A 20,777-nucleotide genomic window follows, 5' to 3' on the forward strand; every position below is an offset into this window, starting at 1 on the left:
ATATCAATTCTATTGCTTAAACTACATAAAACACCCAGACAATTTTTCATTAATAAAACTTTTTTTAGTGCTTTATTTTGTATATATATATATATATATATATATATATATATATATATATATATACAAAATAAAGCAAGAATCAATAATATTAAAAATGGCTATGTTATATATATATATATATATATATATATATATATATATATATATATATATATATATATATATATATGAGTGCTTTATATTGTATAAAATTACCCTCTTCACCATTCAATTCAATACATTATACAATACATTCAATTCAATACATTATATTTCCTACCTCGGGAAACCGGGTCTCAGGACGCAAAACGAAGATTGATTGATACAGGGCTTGAGTTTGTGAGGTGTAAACTTGTCAAGGGCAAATAAAATTTAATGTGTATATATGTGTGTGTGTGTGTGCGTATGTGTGTGGGTATGTGCATATATGTGTGTGTATTTAGGTATCATATAAAATATAAAACAGAGCACTATTTTCATGTTCATTCTTGATATTTGCAGCTGTTTCTATATCACAGCTCAAAGGTTAAAAATAAATTCAGATAAGCCTGAGGATTGTATTTCAAGTTCATTATATACTGCATATTTTATACTGCATTTCATTCACGCATTTTATTTCATCAGCTGGCCTGTGTACTCTAGTCTTAACAGTCTTAACTGCGAAAAATTAAAGATGGATTTTAAAATACAAGGGGTATAACATTTTGAATTGCAATTTAATTTATCAATTTGATGTTTCGTTCATTAAATTATTTATAATTATATAATTTTTTTGTTATTTTTAAATATGATCATTGTTTGACACCGTCACCAATAAAAATGGTTTTTCTTTTATTCTTCTTTTTTCTATTCTTTACGTTGAAATGACTTAATAACTCATTGAACAGGACAATCCAAGAACACTGATACCAAATTTATGTAAACAGTTCTATCATCTGGGCTGGGTGACAGGAACAGGTGGTGGAATAAGCATCAAACATGAGTAAAATTTTATTTACTACCATTTTAACTTTCTTAATAATATCATCTTTCTAATAATAATAATTTTCACTTTTTCTAATATTTTATTCTATTTATTAAATTTAAGGGACAAAATATACATTGCTCCTTCAGCTGTTCAAAAGGAATGCATTCAAGTATTTTTTCTTAACTTCTATCAGATTTTTTCAGTTAATATGTATTTCAGAATACACTTTGCAATGTGATCAAATTTAAACTACTAAAGGATTAATTTTGGAACCTTAATGTATCAAACCACTGATTTTTTTTTTAACATTTTTGCAATAAGTGCAGTGAAGTGTTAAATAAATTATGATAATTTTGTTTATAAATATTCCAAAAAGACCTTTTCATTTCTGTTTTTAATTAAGCCAGATGATCTATTTGTTCAAGATATTAATGGAGTAGATTTGGAGCTTCCTAAAAATAAAAATTTGAGAAAAAGTCAATGCACACCCTTGTTCATGAATGCCTATCTTATGAGAAGTATGGTAACTTTTTTTATGTTTTGAATTTTGCTTATGAAAGAATGGGTTTTTTTAATCAATTTAGAATTTCAGTGCTATGATGGGCATCTGGTCCTGTTACTCAGTAACCGGGTTTGATCTCCACTGTATATATAAAATTATTATTGTTATTGTTGTTATTATGTATTCACATGCATTGTGTATACATGCACGCTGTTTGTGTATTGACTCTTTGAACTTTGGAAAAATGTAACAGATCTTTGACCTTTTTTAATGCCAGATGCGGGAGCAGTTATCCATTCCCATTCTATTCCAGCTGTCCTGTGCACCCTGCTGACACTAGGGAAAGAATTTAAAATATCTCACATTGAAATGATCAAAGGCATCAAAAAATGCTCCACAGGTATCATTAATTTTACTCATCTCAAACAAAATACATATGCCTCTTATTAATGCTCAGTTTGAACAAAAATCGCGTTTGTATATATGAATTCACCACATTTAGGAGAAAATTATCGATACGATGATGTGCTTACAGTTCCTATTGTTGAAAATACACCTTATGAACACGAGCTTAAGGTATGAATCATCTTAATATATTTTCATGAACTGCTATTTTGATGTTGCTCTTTGTATTTTATAAGTGTAAACTTGTACACCTTACACATAATGGCACTCGTTTTTTAGTAACTTAGTTTTCAAGCCCTTAAAAATAAAATAAACTAAATCAGGAAATAATGGCAAAGGCTATGGCAGATTACCCTGACACCTGTGCTGTATTGGTAAGGAGACATGGAGTGTATGTTTGGGGCAAAACCTGGCAGGAGGCAAAGACCATGTAAATATTTTACATGTTTAAATAATCTCATAACATAAATTATCATTTTTTTCATTAAAATGTTTTAACTCACGGCATATATTAATCAAGTATAATTTTTCTCATTCAAATGTTTTAACTCACGGCATATATTAATCAAATATTTTTCATCGAAATGCATCAGGTCTGAATGTTTTCATTATTTGTTCGAAATTTCCAACCTTATGAAATCTCACAAGCTGGACCCAGTTTCTGTACCAACAACTTTTGAAGGAGCTTATATTGCTAAAACATGATTTTTATTATACATTATTGATCATTTGATTTAGTATACACAATTTTTACACCTTTCCTTTTCAATTATTCTGGTACCTCACAGTACAGCAAATTTTATAAATTAAAAAAGTCAGTTATTTAATGTTGCTTTTTGGTAATTATTGAAAACAAAGAGTGAAAAATAATTTTTAAAATAAGTATTGTTGAAGCAGTTGCTTGATAAAATTTCATTTAAAGAAAAAAATGCTTCATTGAAAAATGTTTCATCAACAAAACAAGTATGTACAATATCTCTGTCTAATTTTCACTTGAATAAAAATAAATCAGAAAAACAAATTAAATTTTAATGTTTCTACTATTTAAACAAAATATGGTGGTATCGTGAAAGGGGATATGCTTCTCCAAATTTAAAGCTCAACAAATTAGACGTTGTATCATCAAAATAATGCACTGATTATAATGATTATAAAATACATTAACAAATTAACAGAAAATTAAAACAAAACAATTGCAAAATGTTGTGATTTATCATGAGAACCAAGAACAAAAATATCATATATCCATTTTAATTTGCTTCAATCTAGGCATCGATGACAAAGTTTCAACAGCTTTTCTTTTTATTTTTGTACAGCCATACAAATCAATCACTTCAAGGTTGATCAACTGTTTTGAAATTACATCTAAACTTTTATCAGTTAATTTGTTGCACTGTCCCAGATACAAAACTTTCAAATTGGTGACTGTCTTCACCAAATATGATATTCCAACATCTGAAATGGCACATGCTGACAAACCAAGAGATTTCAAGTGAAATATGCCTTGAGATATGTAGGCAAGAGATTGGTCAGTAACATACTCACAGAAACTTATGTCCAATGTGTGTAGTTTCATGTTGCCAGAGGCTAAGTATCCTATTCCTAGATCACCCACATTTATGCACAAACGTAAGTACAACTCTTGCAGTTCTGTCATCTTGGCAATATAACTCAAACCAATTGCCGTAATATTGAAGCAAAAATTGAGATTAAGACACTTGAGGTTTTTCAATCCTAAACTAATGGTCAAAAGTGCACTGTCAGAAATCTTTTGACAATCATGTAAAACAAGTTTTTCTAATTGAGCCAAGCCAGAAATTGATAATTGGCCTTTCCCAGTGATAGATTCTATACATTCATCTGTTAAATATCTAAGACTTCTTAAATTCAGATGCTTTAAGTTCTTCAAAGAGCTTGATAGTGAGTAAATGCCACTGCCAGTAATGTTGGAACATCCACCTATGTCTAAAAATTCTAAATTTTTCAAATAAATAGATACAGTAGTTAACGTGTTGTCGGTAATTTGTTTACAAAGGCTAAGGTTTAATGAAGTTAAGGACAGTAATTCTCCATAGTTTAAAAAGCATCTGAAATTAGCATCTGTTAATTTGAAACACCCACTGAGATTTATACTTTCAAACGAAGATAAACTTTCTTTGGAAAAACTTTTTTTATTTTTTCGGAGGCTCAGGACTTGAATTTTTTTAATTCCCCTCCTCACCAAACTAGGAATGAGTGACGGAACCTCATGGCGAAGATGCAGTTTTGCTTCAACATTTTTCCAAACTTGCTTATTGTATGCGGCGTCTCGCCAAGATGTACAAACCTGTCCAACTTTTCCCTTGTCAGACAAATCGAGAAAAGAAAATATTAGGGTTAATAATTCCGGAAATAGGCACGATACGTGCTTGCGGTTGTTTTCTTCGGCGCGAGGACCAACCAGTCCAAAATGTGGTGAGTAAATAAATTTTGAAACTTTTGTTGGCTGCAAATAAGAATTTTCACTCATAATAAAAATTTATTAATGACGGTAAACGATTAAACATTAAAAAAACGAACGAGACATTTTATCTTGAGTTTACTTTTAAAGTTTTTATTCAAAAGTACACTTCACGCAATAAGTGATAATGCAAGAACTAGCTCAGGTAAAAACGTGTAATTTTATTACAATACGTATTTTAATACTGTCCTATGACGTATAACGATTATAGTGAAAAAAATTGGTTAGTGGGTACAAACTAGAATTGTCACATCATAACCTTACAAATATGTGGTCCTTTTCATTACAATTGTATGATCCTTTTCATTACAATTATATGATCCTTTTCATTGCAATTATAAGCGTTATTTGGAAGTAATAGCCATGAATAATATATCCATGGTAATAGCCAGCCTTGATGTCGGTTCATTATATTTTACCCATAGAATCATTAATCAAATGGAATGGAAGATGTGTTATGAAATAATTATGGATGATTGTGCAAATGTGCAATGACTTAAATGTTTTATGATCGAAGTAAGAAATATATATAATGAAAGAAATTTATTTGCATCCTGAAGTTTATCATATTGCGCAAAATTACATGAAAACTGGGGATAATGTTTTCGCAACGGTAGACCGTATCCATGCGGTAGACACAACGTAAAACTGCAGTAGATAAATATCAACCGGTATCAAATATGAAGGTTTGGAAAAATAAAGTAGACATTTCCACAGCTTTTTCACCTTTTCTAACATTTTCTCAATCGTTCAAGTGTCAGTATTATTTTTTCTCAAAATTTTTATTAATTCATTGATGCAAACAACAGCAAACACACTTTTTAATTGCTTCGAAACGAAAATTCGAACAAGCAACCTTGGTTGAATATTTTTTTGGCAGGTTGTAGCATGGAATTATATAATTCAATGGGTTGTAGGCTGGATATATGTAGTATAAGTGCAGGTTACGTTTTTTCCATGAATATATGTTTTTTTCATATTCTGAGATTTAGCGTGAAAATGACAACAGTTGAAATATTTACAGATAATTTCATCAAAAATATTTTTGTAAAAATTTTAATCTACAAACTGCTCATATCTTGAGTAAAACATTTTACTAAAAAATTAAGAGTAATTTTTGACATATGGATGGGCATTAGGGTGATACAATTGTGAATTAAACCAGTATTATAAAAAAAATTCACAAAAATACGCGAACAAATCATACTAGATTGATAAACCAACTGAGCCAAATATGAAAACCATCAGAATTATATTTTAAGATATGGTTAGGGAAAAACTCGAGCTCCAAAGTTTTGGAATATAATTCTAATGTTATCTATGTTTAAAAATGTTTGATCTAAGAATCACTTTTTAAAGTATCGTCTAAATAATCTTGAAAACTACGTCACCAAAAAAGTATTTCATCCTGCTATTTGACATACTTTTCAGCAACACGCGCTGAACGCAGTGCGAATGAATATGCAATCATTATTATTACTCATGTGCATCTTACTTAGAAGGATAACATTGAACAGCTGATGATTAACCGGATATTGTTGTAAGATTGTGCCGACGTATGTTCATTCATTTTTATAATAGTATTCATTTTTATAATTGTTAATGTTCTTATTAATTATTCATGAAAATAAAAACTATCGTACTTCATACTTTCGATACAATAAAGAACTTTGACGTAAGCTCGCTTTTGTCAAATATTTTGAATTTTTGACTCAAGTATAGGCTACTAACGTATACAGCCATATATTCTTCAGCTGTTGTCACATTGTCTAGCTTGCTCTTTAGCTTATAGTGTTAGAGCCACTTGAATGTTGCCACTTTGTTTTTCGATGGGTACTGCATGCGTGTTATATTACTTATAAAAAGATGATTGAACCAGAGGCATTATGTGAATGACTGAGAATAACGGCATTTTGTCATTTAATTAGTTTTAAAAATATTTCGTTGCTATATAAAGATACTGAAAATAAAAAATTTAGTTGAAATTTTTGTCTATTTGTTAACACACCTCAAATAAATTTTAATTCTTTTTACAGCGCTGTGGTACAGGTGTGAATTATTATTTGTTTAAATTAAATTAATTTAAGTTATTTAAATTGAAAGCTAAATCCGTAAACGTGTTTTGTTCAATTAAAATTTGAGTGACGGGTATCAATTTCGTAGTTAATTTACTGCAATTTTATTCAATTAAAATATATAACTGTTTCATTCAAAAACGTGTTAGCATTTTTTACTTTTAACTCATAAACTGTAATAATTTTTATAAGATAAGGTAACATTTTAGAATTTTAGATGATATAATTTTTGTAGAGATGCAATGAAAAAATGTCTAACTTTAAAACTTGTATAATAATGTATATAAATACATGTACTTGTTCAACATCAGGTTTCTATATCTTAACTGATAAAATAACTGAAAAAGCAATTATTTTTTAACCATCAACCAGGTTCTATCAATTAAACAAACAAAGAAACGTTCACAATGGCAAGCAGACCTGTTGGGTATGGATTGACGGCCGAAATCAAAGGAAAGGTGACAACATTTTTCAAATGTTTTTCAAGTGGTTACAGTAAATAAATATGTATTGTTATTGTGAAATTACAAAAAAATTTTGAATTATTTTTTTATTAATTAAATGTATAACTAGAGAATAATAAACATGTGAAAACATATGCCCAATTTAAACATTCGTAAATTAGCTTTTTACTTCAATTTTGTCACACGTACTGTCCTAGATGGATGCCAAGTATGAAAATGATAAAGAACAAGAAGTTCGGTTGTGGATCGAGTCAGTTATCAAGGAGCCTCTTGACAAAGTACTTATTATAATTGTATAATTACCATGAGTGTTTTAAAAACTTGACACATTATATATTGAATTACGAAAATTTTTGCTCTGACGGTAAGTTGATTTTATTTAAATTTTCAGACAGTTGGTTCTCACGAAAATCTTGGACCAAAAAGATTCCAAGCTGCATTGAAGGACGGCATTAAACTATGCAAGTTGGTAAAAACGTTTAAATTGAATATTATGTTGAGTATTTTGTTTTTTATGAATGATCACAACTTGGTGTACAATTCACTTAATATGTAACTAATCGTTTGTTTGTCCCAATTTGTGTTTAGATAATTGCTTACAATTTATTTCTAATGCCCTGTTAAAAAATTTAAGTCTTTTCATCATTTCAACAATTTACTGTAAAGTAGTTGTAGATAATCGCTTGTGGATTGTTTGAAATAATTTATTTCAATTTTAATTAGGCTGGCTAATGTCATTATGTCTCCAAGCAAAGTGAAGTACAACGAATCACAATTGCCATTCAAACAGATGGAGAATATAAATTTGTTCTTGAAAGCCTGCGAGACTTATGGCGTCGCTAAAACAGACCTTTTTCAAACCGTTAATCTGTACGAAAATCAAAATTTATGGCAGGTCATCTTGACAATATATGCCCTTGGAAGAAAAGTAACAGCTCTTTCCTATTTGTTGGTTGCAATTTCGAATTTGAGAAATTACACAAAATTATTAAAAACAGGCACAGTTAAAAGGTTACGCTGGACCGACGTTGGGACCGAAAGAAGCTCAGAAAAATGTGCGTGACTTCACGGAGGAGCAGTTGAACGCCGGCCAAACAGTCATTGGCTTGCAGATGGGTACAAACAAGTTGGCCTCTCAAAAGGGGATGTCGTTTGGAGCAACGAGACACATAGCAGACATCCAGGTAGATGAAGCAAGCAAGGAAGGCCAGGCGGTCATTGGCTTGCAGATGGGAAGCAACCAAGGTGCCAATCAATCGGGACTTAATTTTGGCAAATCGCGAGGAATTTTGGGGGCAGATAAATGATATTTGTACAATTTAATGCTTGTCAACTCCAAGTTAACGCTTGATAATAATTTTGTAGCCATTGGAATGTTCAGTCAAAACCTCTTTGTTCTATTTTATATTTATGCGTTTATTTGTATATTTATTATTATTTAATATTTATTTAATGTGTCTTCAATTAACTTTTCATGAAAGAACATGTTGTGTCAATTATAAAAAACTCGTGCTAATAACCGACCAGGATATAAACGAAACAACAGCGAAGTTTGCTTAGTACGTAACATGCCTGCTAATTAGGGCGATCTATCAACATAAGTCTATCTAAAATTTAGCAACACTGCCTTCATATCCAAATATTTAGATTCTAAATATTTGGATATGAAGGCAGCGTTGCTTGCTTGAGATATTTCATTTCTTATGATGGTTGTAGATGGTTTATAATAAATATATCAATAAAAATATTTTGAATACCGATGGTATTAATTACAACATGTCAGACAGCTAACTAACTATTTACGACATCTCTTACTCTGAAATAGTGTAGCATTGCTTTATGTGACGATGATGTTGAATTGAAGAATATGTGAGTGAAGGTTGTAGGGATAGGCTATCAATATAGGTGAAAATGAAAGTGGATGAACGCTATATAGAAAAATAGATCCACCTGAAATTGAGTGTTATATATTGTTATGTTAAGGAATGAGAACAAGAGTTGTTCATCGTTTGAAATTTTATACCGCCACCACTAATATTTTAGGTTTATTCGGTAGCTATTAAATGCACGAAAAGTTGCCAAAGAGGATTAATTAAGTGTGGTTAGGTGAGCTGTGAATATGATAACTAAGACTGTTAATTGATTTTTTTAGATTTAATTAAATTATTTTAATCATTGTTATAATTCCAATATAACTGGTGAAATGTTGTTTTAAATTAAACTATCGTTTACGGATGGAAGCATTCGTCGATCGTCGATCATGTTGACTCACCTGGTTTGGCGTTGAAAGCCAAACTTTAAAAATCTGCAATCGTAGTGAAAACAGTCAGTGGCGTTTCAAAGTTCGTCTTCAACATGTTGACGTGATTGGGATAAGGAGCGCCGTTTTTCTGCAAAACCGTTTGTTAGCCTCCAAATTAATTTTGAGACCCGTTTGTGCGATGTGTCAATCGACGAACATTCGTGCGGTGATCTTCGACATGGGTGGCGTGCTCATTCCATCTCCCGGACTCTTGTTCAAGGGTTCTTTCTTTTTATTTTTGTATAATATTCTAATTGTTCTAATTCTAGTAAGCAGAATAAATTTTAAAAAACGGCTTGTTTTGCTATCTTGATGAATAAACTGATACATACATGTGTTACAGTGTATTCATTCATAAAAAATTCATATTCATGTATTGCTATTGCTGTGTGCATGTATTCTTGTATGTATTGCCACTGCATGCTCAGTACACACCATACTGCAGAGTGTGGCATAGAGTCCTTATTAGCATTGAATATAAATTAAATATAGACTTAATTCATTTATCAATTTTATGCCTTGATTATAAAATTGAAAAACCAACTAATACAATACTGATGCTAATCTATCTTTTAAAAAATATATAACAATAAGAAATAGAAGAAAAGCAATCACTTATAAAAACAAACCTATTTATTTAAAGGTTAAACTTGAATCTCTTAGCTAAAATCATAAAAGTCAAAAATTATCTATTATTAAAGATTATGAAGCAGCATACAACATGCCAGCCGGTTCATTAGTAAAGACAATTGTAGCCTCAGGAGATAATGGTGCTTGGGCTCAGTTGGAGAGAGGAGAACTTAACATAAGCTCCTTCGTTCACATCTTTGAGAAAGAATACTACAAAGAGGTTTACTTTGTTCAAGTCATTTTTAATAGTCTAATATAAGTGGTATGCCAGATTTTGCTTTGTGAATTAAACAGTTAATTATTTTATGTATTTGAAATTGTTTATTGTAAAATTTGCATAAATAAAATTATTAAGCAATTTTATTTATGTTTTATAAAGTATTGATGAATAAATATTTTAATTAATTAGAAAAATTTGAAGATTGATGCAAGTCAGTTGCTTCCCAAAATGATCCAATACTTTTCAAAAGGAGATCCCTATCAGAAGATGATTGGTGCAATTAAATGTCTGAGAAAAAACAGCATAAAAACAGCTTTGTTGACCAACAACTGCCTGCTTCCAGATGAAACAACCTTCATGCCTCTAGATCAATCACTATTTGATGTGGCAAGTTCATTTGTCTACTTCATACATTAATTTGGTCTGATTTATTTTTAGTATATTTAGTTTTTAATTATTCACACTTTAATTTGTCTAATTGTTGTGACTGATTTGATTCAATATTTAAAAATTTATAAAATTAATTTATTTTAATAATTGAAGTAACATTCCATAAAAATTTGAAGATAGTTGAATCAGCAAAAGTAGGAATGCGCAAGCCAGAAGAGCGTATATACACACATACATTGGAACAGCTGAATGTGGCACCCCAACAAACTGTCTTCTTGGATGATTTGGTCCACAATTTGAAAGCTGCCAGCTTACTTGGAATACTGACTGTTAAAGTTTAGCATTAAATTATTAGTTGTTGATTTCCTGATGTAAGGACGATCAGTCTTTGTTAGATCTATTAATATATTTGCAATTTTTAACTTATCTTTAATTGATCCTATCATTTTGATCTAACACTTGGTTGTGTCAGATTTAAAAGGTTTCAATTTAAACATTATCTAATTATTAGCAAACTCTAATTGGTCATTTATGCATGAAATGACCAGTGTTTTTTACTTTGCATATTTTGGAAATTTATATCTTCCATAACCAGATAACACTAAACGTCATTTAAATTAAAATCTTACCGGTAAATATTTCTCTTTAACAAAAGGTTGAATCACCTAAGCAAGCAATTGAAAGTTTGGAAAAGATAATAGGCTTCCCCCTTGATGGCAGTGTAACAAAGGTTACTGAATTACTTCAAATTGACGTTGACAAGTTTGAAGAATTTCTAAACAACCAGTTGCACATCAAAGGGGCAGGTATTTATTTATTTAGTAGTTTCCATGTTCAATGTTTATTTAATTCCTTTGTTTTGTCGTTATCTTTGGCTGTCAAATTGTCCATATCATCTTAGTGTATTTTACAGAAAAACCTACCTTAATGTTGTTTGAACATGGTCAGTCTAACCCTACCTACCTGGTGAAATATGCTGATCAAAAGTTTGTGCTCAGAAAAAAACCTGTTGGTATTTGATCAAATGTTTGATGATTTATTAGGTTCCTAACTTGTCTCAACCATAATGTTTTTTTTAGCATGATTACATCTTTGTTATGTATGAAGCTAACAATATTTAAAAATACTTTCAAAGAGTAACCAATACACTACCATACCATCTAGCCAGGTAAATTACTTGCTTCAGCTCATGCAATTGACAGAGAGTACCTTGTTATGAGGGCACTAAGTCAACACACCACTATTCCTCTGCCTCAAGTTTTCTGCTACTGTGAGGATGAAAGGTGTAAATGATGTTCTAATTTAGATAATATCAGTAGTTTTGTTATATTTTTCGGTTTTGTATGTTTTTCTTTTTTTTATTCCACCTCCATCAGTGTGCTAGGAACCTCTTTCTACGTGATGCAATATTTGGATGGGATAATTTTTAAAGATTGCACACTGCCTGGAGTGCCTGCAGATATGAAAAGGAAAGTGATAAACCAGATGTGTGATGTCCTCAGTCAGTTGCACAAAGTTGATCTGCAGGCTGTTGGACTGCAAAATTTTGGACCTAAGGGTCAATAATTTCATCTGTTAATAAATTAATTCATGTTAACCAGCATTTAGTAAAGATGGTATTAATTAATTTATTGTCATTGTAGTCTTACACATGCTCAGTATGCCATCGTATAATTTTGCTTTTATTCAATGGTTAATAGACGTCAGTTATTTCCATTGGATGTTTGATTATGCATCATCTCACAGGTTCCTACATCTCAAGAAATATTAGTAGATGGCTGAAACAATACAAGTTCAGTTTAACAATGTCATCAGATGGAACTACTGCAATAGATGAATTGAACCACATGTCTGATATTGCGCAGTGGCTGCAGAGTAGAATTCCCACTGATGAGAAGACGTCTCTTGTTCATGGAGACTTTAGGTTGGTTTTATCATTTTTTTGGCTTAAATTTTTAATTTTTACCATTTAATTAACGTTTTTTTTTTGTTGTTTCACACAGATTGGATAACCTGATATTTAATCGAACAACATATGATCTGATAGGATTAATTGATTGGGAGATGTCAACGTTGGGTGATCCACTGACTGATCTTGCCAACAGTTGCCTCATGTACGTGCTGCCTGAAAACCAACTTGCTCCATGTTGGTTCGTTTAACATGTTGCAATAGACGTTTTCCTTGAAATATGTAGAAATAAAATTCCTGCAATATTGTAATTTTCATACTTTAATATATTTTTTCATCTGCAATTAAATGTTCACTTTTTATCATATACTGAATAAAACCATGTCCAGCCTTAAATTTACTGAGTGAAGATCAGCTGCAGAGAGAAGGCATCCCCACACTGAAGGAGTACACGAAAAGGTACTTCTCAAACTTAGGCCAGCAACCTCCATCCAATTGGGACTTCTACCTGGTCTTCATCTACTTTCGTTTGGCTGCTATCTTACAAGGGGTGCATAAAAGGTTCTTGCAAGGTTGTCACTGGTTAATAATTTACTAATTTCCATTGTCTTCAAACTGTTTACACTTGGTTATTTAGTTGTTTAGTCTTATATTTTTTCCTTGCAAATAATTCCTTGACTTCTACTGTACACTGAACATGTTTCAAATTGTTGTTTTATTTTTGCAGGTCAGTCAAGTTCAACAAATGCCCACCTGGCACGTGCACTTGCAGAAGAGTTGTGTCGCAAGGGCTACCAACTCATTCAACGGAGCGAACTCACTTCTTCTTCTTCTTCGGCCTCTGTAGACTTCATTCTTTCAGATGTTAAAAATTCTTCAGCAAATGCGAAGAATGATGTTATTGGTAAATACTCTTGAAACAGAGTTAATGTATAAAATGCTTTTTGTATATAAATTAAATAACTTAAACGTATATCTACAAGCAATTCTATATAGAACGTTTAAAACTTCGTTAAAATCATCATCGACGCCGTCATTATCATGATTTATTTAATGTTAACAAGCACCAATGCATGTGAGTCTGCAGTCTCTACCGGAAAATGTTCGGCAACTTCATATGGAGGTGCATGCATTCATCGAAAAGCGCATCCTTCCAATCGAGCGTTCATTGTATGAATGGCACTCCGATCCTAAAACAAAGTGGACCATTCACCCAATGATTGAAGAATTGAAGGTGTTTAAGATGAATGATGTTAAACGCCGACCTATTTCATTTTTAATTGAGAGATGATGTGTTTTTTAAAATTCGTGTGATAGTGCACTTAAGTTTATTTACGTTTTTGGCATGGAATAATTTATTTAGTCATGCCTGTTACTTGTTTTAGATTAAACATTGAATTGAATGGAGCCAAATGACTGTACAAATACTTCAACTCGTATTAATAATAATAATAATAATAATAATAATAATAATAATAATAATAATAATAGTCATTTTATATAGCGCCATGGCAAGTGACTGAGGCGCATTATCATTATAATTGCAATTGATAGGCGGGGATCTTTTTTGCATTCGAACCCGGACGCTGCATCAACAATGCCGGGCACTTAGCCATTACACCATCGCGCCGCCCATCGTTTTTTTTAGTTTCAATATCTGATTAGTTTTTTATAATTATCCTTGATAGTTAGCTGCAAAAAGTCAGGGCTTATGGAATTTGTTCATACCAAAAGAGTTAGACCATGAAGCGAAATATGGCAAAGGATTGACAAATGTTGAGTATGCCTTCTTAGCTGAAGAAATGGGATGGTCCATGTTTGCGCCTGAGGTAGTTCGTCTTTTGTTTGATTAACGTTATGCTATTGTCATTGCATTAATTCTGCCACATGTTTATAGTCAACAAAAACCCGATGTTGCTACATGTTGACGCAGGTGTTCAACTGTTCAGCTCCAGACACAGGCAACATGGAAGTTCTTCTGAGATATGGAGATGATGAGCAGAAGCAGAAGTGGTTACTTCCATTGTTGAATGGTTCCATCAGGTCTTGCTTCGCCATGACTGAACCAGCTGTAGGCCTATCTTCATTTATTTGATTGATTTTTTAAAATTTGAAACATATGTTTTGTTATTTTTCTTACAGTATTGTTAATTATTCTTTAGATGGTAAATCTGTGAGAATGTTTTTTTTAATGTTTGTGAGATCAATAGAATTATGTCTAGTCAACATCTACTTGAGAAGCGTTTTGTGGTTTTAATGTTATTATTATTTTAAAATTCTATTCAAATCAACGTTTCATTTCAAGCTCTGCTTTTCAGTATTGATAATTATTCTTTCATGCTTTATTTTTTAGCGTCCATCATAAATATACTTACTTACTTTTTGATGGTTGTGATGTTTCTCATAAGTTTTCATAAAAAAAAGTCTGTGATATTTAAATTTTATTTTGGTTCTTTATTCTTCCAGATAGCATCATCTGACGCAACCAACATAGAATCATCAATTGAACGAGTTGGCCATGAATATGTTATCAATGGTCACAAATGGTGGACATCAGGTTGCTCATTTTTTCAGATTTTTTTTTTTATGAAGTTTTCATTTAATTCTAATAAAACTGATAAAATAAGATTGGTACCCCCCAAACTATGATAAAATTATTTTATGTTTAATAACGAATATACTGATAGCAGCCTTTTGATATATCTTTATTTGTTAACATGGCAGTGCTATGGTAATGTTATCAGTCATTGCAATATCTATCATCACTGTCCATCAATGTCGCCATCTTCATCTTCCTTATCTTCACCACCAAAAACAACATCCAGGAGCATTGGATCCTCGCTGTAAGGTTATCATCTTCATGGGCAAAACGAACAAACACGAAGCAACTCACAAGCAGCAGAGTATGGTACTGGTTCCCGTGGAAACCAAAGGAATTAGCGTTGTTAGGCCGCTCAATGTTTTTGGATTCGATGACGCTCCACGTGGGTTTTATGACACATTTTTAAAAAAGTCTCATGTTTAGTGCATTGGGTGTTGAATGTTAAAATTGCTTTTAGAAAAAAATTTGCTACAAATTATTTGAAATCATGCCATGCTCTTTTTAAAACACAAAGATGGCCATGCTGAAGTTACCTTCACAGACGTTAGAGTACCCCTCACTAACGTGATCCTGGGAGAAGGAAGTGGATTTGAAATTGCTCAGGGCAGACTGGGCCCAGGCAGGATACATCACTGCATGAGGATACTGGGAGCTGCAGAAAGATGCCTCCAACTGGCTGTCATCAGGGCGAGCTATCTAAATTTATATTATTTTATGTTCACTATTGAATAAAAATCTTTAATAACGTTGATTTTTTCAAATATTTAAATGTCGAAAGTCGGAACAGTGTTTTGAAATGTTGAAACTCAAACTTTTGTTAGACTCAAAAATTTTTCATCTCAATCATTTTGACGGGAAGTTGTTTCAAATAATGATAGTATCATGTTCCAATGTGTGATTCTTTTTTTTACGTAGATGAGTATTTGTGTTTGAATTAATAATTTAAAACTCAGGCTCAGGAAAGAGTTGCATTTGGAGAGCCACTGATAGAGCAGGGAAGCATCCAGCAAGACATCGCACGATCCCGAATTGACATTGAGCGAGGAAGATTGTTGGTGTTGAAGGCTGCGCACATGATGGATTGCGTTGGAAACAAGGTTGGTCTTCTTGCCGGGACTTTTGAAATGACTTCCTAATACTGCCCCATTCAAAATAACTTTTATTGAAATTACAGAAGGCTGCTCTCGAAATAGCAATGATCAAAGCTCATATACCTAGGATGGGGTGTCAAGTGATTTAACCCTGGAATAAGGTAACCGTTTCAATTTTTTACCGTGTATTTCAAATCTGTCCAGTTACCAATTCCATGTTTTAATAAGTTAAAAATGAAACGATTATAATTACTTTTTATTGTTTTATTTGTTTTATTCAACATTTTTTATTTTTCGTTTGCTACGTGTTAAATAATTTCAACACAATAGATATTTGGAGGAAAAGGTGTGTGCCAAGACGTTGTTCTATCTCACATGTATGCTTTCACAAGATCTTTGTGCCTTGCTGACGGTCCCGATGAGGTGCACCTAAGAACCATTGCCAAGTTGGAACGCAAGAAACATTCGAAACTATAAATATCCAATATTCTATTTATTTTAATGTTGTTTATCATGATAATTAATTCACATCAATTTATATTATACCAATCATAAAAAGGAACGTCTTTCAAATCACATTTTTTAGTTTGAAAACATTTTCTTTACAACATAATTCTCAACCTGCTGTTTATATTTAACATTAGAAGTTTTTGGAGTTAACACAGAAAACGTTTTAACACTGATTCTTTTTGTTTTTATGCCTGGCTCGTTTTCATATTTGATTAGGGAGATTCAGGTAAAACCCTCTCATATCTTACATATTTTCTCATATAACTGTTATAAACTTTAAGTTACTAGATCACTGAATTAGTTTATGGGATTGTAATAAATATAGGAAAGATAACTTGAACAGGAAATGTTAAAAATAGGAAGAATTAATCTGCTGGCGGTTGTTTGTCAGTTGTTTGTGAAGAAATAAATTTAATTTCCTCATCAGTGAAAACAATAGGACTCTCAGGCGGAGCACAGTTTTCATCATCTTCCTCCTCCTCCTCTTCTTCAGCTTCCAACTTGATCTCTTCAGTTATTGTGAACTTTTCCAGAAGAAGAGATGTGTCATCTCTGGCCACGGTGCCAAAGAAATCTGTCAGCGAACTTTCTGCTTGCAACTCGGCTTCTTTCTCTGGGGGCTTCAAACCTGTTTGACGTCAATAACGGGTTTAGTAAAATGTACGAATGAGAATGATGACGTTTTATTCGAAAAATCGCATAAATGATTCAACATTGGGGCGCAGACAAGACAAACCAGAATGAAACTTACTGAGTAACAATTTTCTATCCAATTCCAGCATTTCAGATTTGACACTTCTCATGTGAATTTCGATCTGCTCTAACATATTTGGAGGAGGACTTTTGTGCAAGTCATTTATCATGTCTGTCCTCCAAACAGGAATCTTATTTCCCCAACCGCTAGTTGCTGCTCGTTCAACCTCTTCTTCCTCCTCCTCCTCCTCTTCGTCATCATTGTTTTCCATTTCTTCCAATTCCTCGCTATCCTGTAGAAATTTAAATTCTGATTGAAGTCGAATTCTCTAAACAAACAAGTTTATCACAACTCTAAACTGGTTTTTATTACAATACTTACATCTGTTGCTTTCATTACATAAGCCCCTGTGGCTTCTGAATTGTTTGCAAATTCAAATTTTCCTGGACCTAATGGCTTCAGAAAGATATATCAACATTAATGAATGACGTTTAAAACAACTTTTTATTTAAATGAATTGAAGAAAATGTATTATCTACTCTGTTCTTTTTGTAGCTTCCAATAAATCGATGATTCAAAAATGTGACCTCGGCCGGCCCTTCTCGTTTTCCTTTTTTCCACCAGCCAGCATGCTGTGTAGCAGTTTCTGCGTGGTAGTAAACGCCCATTCCATTGCGCTTATCTTTCCGCCATTCACCATCGTAGATGTCTCCATTTATATAGCAGTATTTACCATAACCATTCCTGTGACCATCTGTCCAATTTCCTTCGATTGTAAATAAAAATGATGATGAAAAAATTACTTCACATCTTTCCTAACGACACAAAAATAGTTTGGTCATAGATATCATACAATAAATCGCCGATCTTCATAATTCAATGAATTGTGAACCTTCATATTTGCTGCCGTCGGGGTATATCATTGTACCGAATCCTTGTCGATAATTGTATATGTAGTTCCCCGAATACTGAGCTCGATTTTTTAAGAATCTTTATAAATTAAAAAACAAATTGAAGAATTTTTGAGAATATTAATATTACGAACAGAAGACCTGTAAACTCCAAAACCGTGTCTTTTTCCTTCAACGTAGTTACCTTCATATCTGTCTCCATTTGGGAGAACTGCCTTCCCCCACCCATGTCTCTCTCTTTTCTCATTTCTATCTCCTACGTAAGTCTTAACGTTTTAAATTAAATACAATAATTGATAAAATTCAGACATTTCTCTTTCTTTATCACATTCATCTATAAGCGCATACTTGAGGTTAGATATAAGTCTAAATAATACAAATGTTTAAAAGCCTACGAACCCCAGTGTCCTTAACTTCCGACTCTTCCTCATCATCTACGTCAGAACCCCTTGAAAACGAAAAAATACTTATTATTGAGATGTTTAAGGTCATATGACGGCCTAAATTCAAAATTGAACTAACAGACGGTTCTAAAAATTATGAACAAAATTAAATGCCTACTCGGACATATTTCTTTAGTCAGATATTAAATTAACGAAACGGTAGATTTAAAAATCAGAAGACCGAAAACCGTTGTAAGATCATTAGATACGCGAAGCGAGACTGTTAATTACGTTATAGCGATGGACAATCTTTCATTGAAAAAACCGATTAAGCAAACAATTCAGAGAAGACACATTTGCTAAAAGATCACAATTTAATAGATGTGTGTTATAATTATAAATGTGTTATAATTATTTTACATATGAATGTGTTCATCACCATATAAGTTGACGATGAAAATTAAAAATTGTAACGAACGTAAAACAAGAAATTAGTGATATCACAAAATGTTCAAATAAGGTTCAGCAATCTCAAAAATATTATGAAAAGGTAAGCTCCTCTTTGCTATATCTGCAGGTTTTTCACCAAGCTGGTTGGTAACAGAAGGTTCAGTTAAAGGATGCATGAGAAGAAGAATGAACAAATCTAAACTGGAGGCATTTTGTGAAGCCAGATGCAGAGCTGTCTGTGATCCTGCTGTTTTTGCATTAACGTCACAGCCTTTGTACTGGAGCAAAATACGAACAGCATCTGTTTGACCCCAAAAACATGAACTATGTAGTGCAGTCCAGTCATCTTTTGTTCTGGCATTTATATCTGCCCCATTTGCAAGTAAAAACTAAAAAAAACAAACTTAAATGTAATCTCAAAAAGATTAATGCACATTATATAGTACACACAAACTTTAAAATTTTGGGAAATTAATAAAAAATAGTTATCAAATAAAAAAATTACTTTGACGACATCAGTCTTGTTTTCATAAGCTGCTCTATGCAAAGGTGTATAACCATCACTATCACGGCAATTTACAAGACTTGCATCTACAGCCAATAATTCCTCCAAAACATGTTTCTTCCCAGATTCAGCAGCCCAAAGAAACTTCTTTTTGACATCCTCTATAAAAATTTATTTTAGAAAACAAATGTATCAAATATGAAGTATTTTTGTAATTTGATAAACTAATAATAAGAACATGCGCTGTCAGAATACAAAACGAACTGTTTTTTTCTTCCTCAGTAGTCTCTTCAACATTACTTTCATCTGCTTCCCAGTGGCTTACAAACTGACTAGGATTTTTCAACTTCTCTTCTAATAAAATCTGTGTGGATATTTATTTATTTAGGTAATACCATGGCATAAGATAATAAAATATGAAGTTAGCGTCTTGTATTAAATAAATTATATTATATTTTTACCTAATGTATGCACTCCATTTGAGTGAAATAATAGAACACTAACATACGTTCTGAAATAAATTCACTATAAAAACTAAATTACAATATATTTCACTAAAATGAAGTATTAAATCAATTTTTTGCAAGTTTTACCACTTATCTATGTCTCTGTCTGAGCTGTGGGTCAGCTACTCTAAACTAAACTAAACAGCTAAACAAAAACTACAAGCTAAACTACTGAATTGAACTCTATTTCTACTGTGCTAACTACTGAGTCTGCTGAGAAGTACAGTACTCCGCCATCTAGGACATGGGAATGGTCTCTAAAATTAAGTTAGACCATAAAATGGATAAGCAGTGCTTACTTTTTTCAGATTCTCCATTTCCTTATAATTCGTGTCGTCACACACTTCATCACCATTATCAAATTCTTCAATTTCTTCTTCGTCCATTTATATTTGAACGTAAAACAATTTTGCGAAATCCCAGAAAATTAAAAGTGGATGATTAAAAAGCGAGGTAATGGGTAGCAATAACTTCTTCAACGAATATTACCGAATAAAATAAAATATTACCGATTATTACAATTAATAAATTAATAAAATAGCGAAACTTCACTTTTTAATATTTTACTAAAGAGGTACTCAGTATTGAGTTGAGAGATTTCGTGAATATTAAATCTCCAATAGCTCTTACTGTAATGGTATTCTTCTCATTATAAACTTCATTTAGAAGAAAATTACATGCCAATCCTATATTCCAATCCTGCAACGTCAAGACCAGTT

General features: G+C 32.0%; 6 protein-coding genes across 6 annotated transcripts; 3 read left to right on the forward strand and 3 right to left on the reverse strand.

The window, feature by feature from the left end:
• Positions 1-923: 923 nt before the first annotated feature.
• HELRODRAFT_66255 (hypothetical protein) lies at positions 924-2,621 on the forward strand (the record flags this gene model as incomplete). Its single annotated transcript, XM_009021461.1, has 7 exons — positions 924-1,024; positions 1,130-1,178; positions 1,413-1,527; positions 1,789-1,911; positions 2,014-2,087; positions 2,240-2,346; positions 2,510-2,621. Coding segments are annotated over 7 exons (681 nt in total), but the record flags the coding sequence as incomplete, so codon positions are not given.
• Positions 2,622-3,153: 532 nt separating this feature from the next.
• Positions 3,154-4,425, reverse strand: HELRODRAFT_65174 (hypothetical protein; the record flags this gene model as incomplete). Its single annotated transcript, XM_009021462.1, has 1 exon — positions 3,154-4,425. The coding sequence occupies one exon, from the start codon at positions 4,423-4,425 to the stop codon at positions 3,154-3,156; it is 1,272 nt and encodes a 423-aa protein (XP_009019710.1).
• A 1,878-nt stretch (positions 4,426-6,303) lies between these two features.
• Positions 6,304-8,453, forward strand: HELRODRAFT_184984 (hypothetical protein). Its single transcript, XM_009021463.1, has 6 exons — positions 6,304-6,465; positions 6,864-6,949; positions 7,153-7,233; positions 7,347-7,420; positions 7,679-7,883; positions 7,954-8,453. Exons 2-6 carry the CDS (start codon positions 6,899-6,901, stop codon positions 8,260-8,262), a joined length of 720 nt encoding a protein of 239 aa, XP_009019711.1. The 5' UTR covers positions 6,304-6,465; positions 6,864-6,898; the 3' UTR covers positions 8,263-8,453.
• Positions 8,454-9,396: 943 nt separating this feature from the next.
• On the forward strand, positions 9,397-16,576 carry HELRODRAFT_106578 (hypothetical protein; the record flags this gene model as incomplete). Its single annotated transcript, XM_009021464.1, has 21 exons — positions 9,397-9,478; positions 9,959-10,122; positions 10,324-10,498; positions 10,678-10,832; positions 11,153-11,303; positions 11,411-11,505; positions 11,662-11,780; positions 11,874-12,055; positions 12,244-12,421; positions 12,501-12,643; positions 12,796-12,978; positions 13,134-13,310; positions 13,471-13,640; positions 14,095-14,235; positions 14,340-14,481; positions 14,877-14,963; positions 15,232-15,390; positions 15,523-15,695; positions 15,962-16,105; positions 16,183-16,239; positions 16,430-16,576. The coding sequence occupies 21 exons, from the start codon at positions 9,397-9,399 to the stop codon at positions 16,574-16,576; spliced, it is 3,024 nt and encodes a 1,007-aa protein (XP_009019712.1).
• A 1,072-nt stretch (positions 16,577-17,648) lies between these two features.
• On the reverse strand, positions 17,649-18,477 carry HELRODRAFT_66303 (hypothetical protein; the record flags this gene model as incomplete). Its single annotated transcript, XM_009021465.1, has 4 exons — positions 17,649-17,759; positions 17,843-18,069; positions 18,196-18,293; positions 18,356-18,477. Coding segments are annotated over 4 exons (558 nt in total), but the record flags the coding sequence as incomplete, so codon positions are not given.
• Positions 18,478-19,097: 620 nt separating this feature from the next.
• On the reverse strand, positions 19,098-19,714 carry HELRODRAFT_65123 (hypothetical protein; the record flags this gene model as incomplete). The annotated part of the gene is made up of 2 exons (XM_009021466.1): positions 19,098-19,436; positions 19,553-19,714. Coding segments are annotated over 2 exons (501 nt in total), but the record flags the coding sequence as incomplete, so codon positions are not given.
• Positions 19,715-20,777: the final 1,063 nt, after the last annotated feature.

Source organism: Helobdella robusta (genome assembly GCF_000326865.2).
Source record: "Helobdella robusta unplaced genomic scaffold HELROscaffold_3, whole genome shotgun sequence".
In the NCBI taxonomy this organism is placed as follows: Eukaryota; Metazoa; Annelida; class Clitellata; order Rhynchobdellida; family Glossiphoniidae; genus Helobdella; species Helobdella robusta.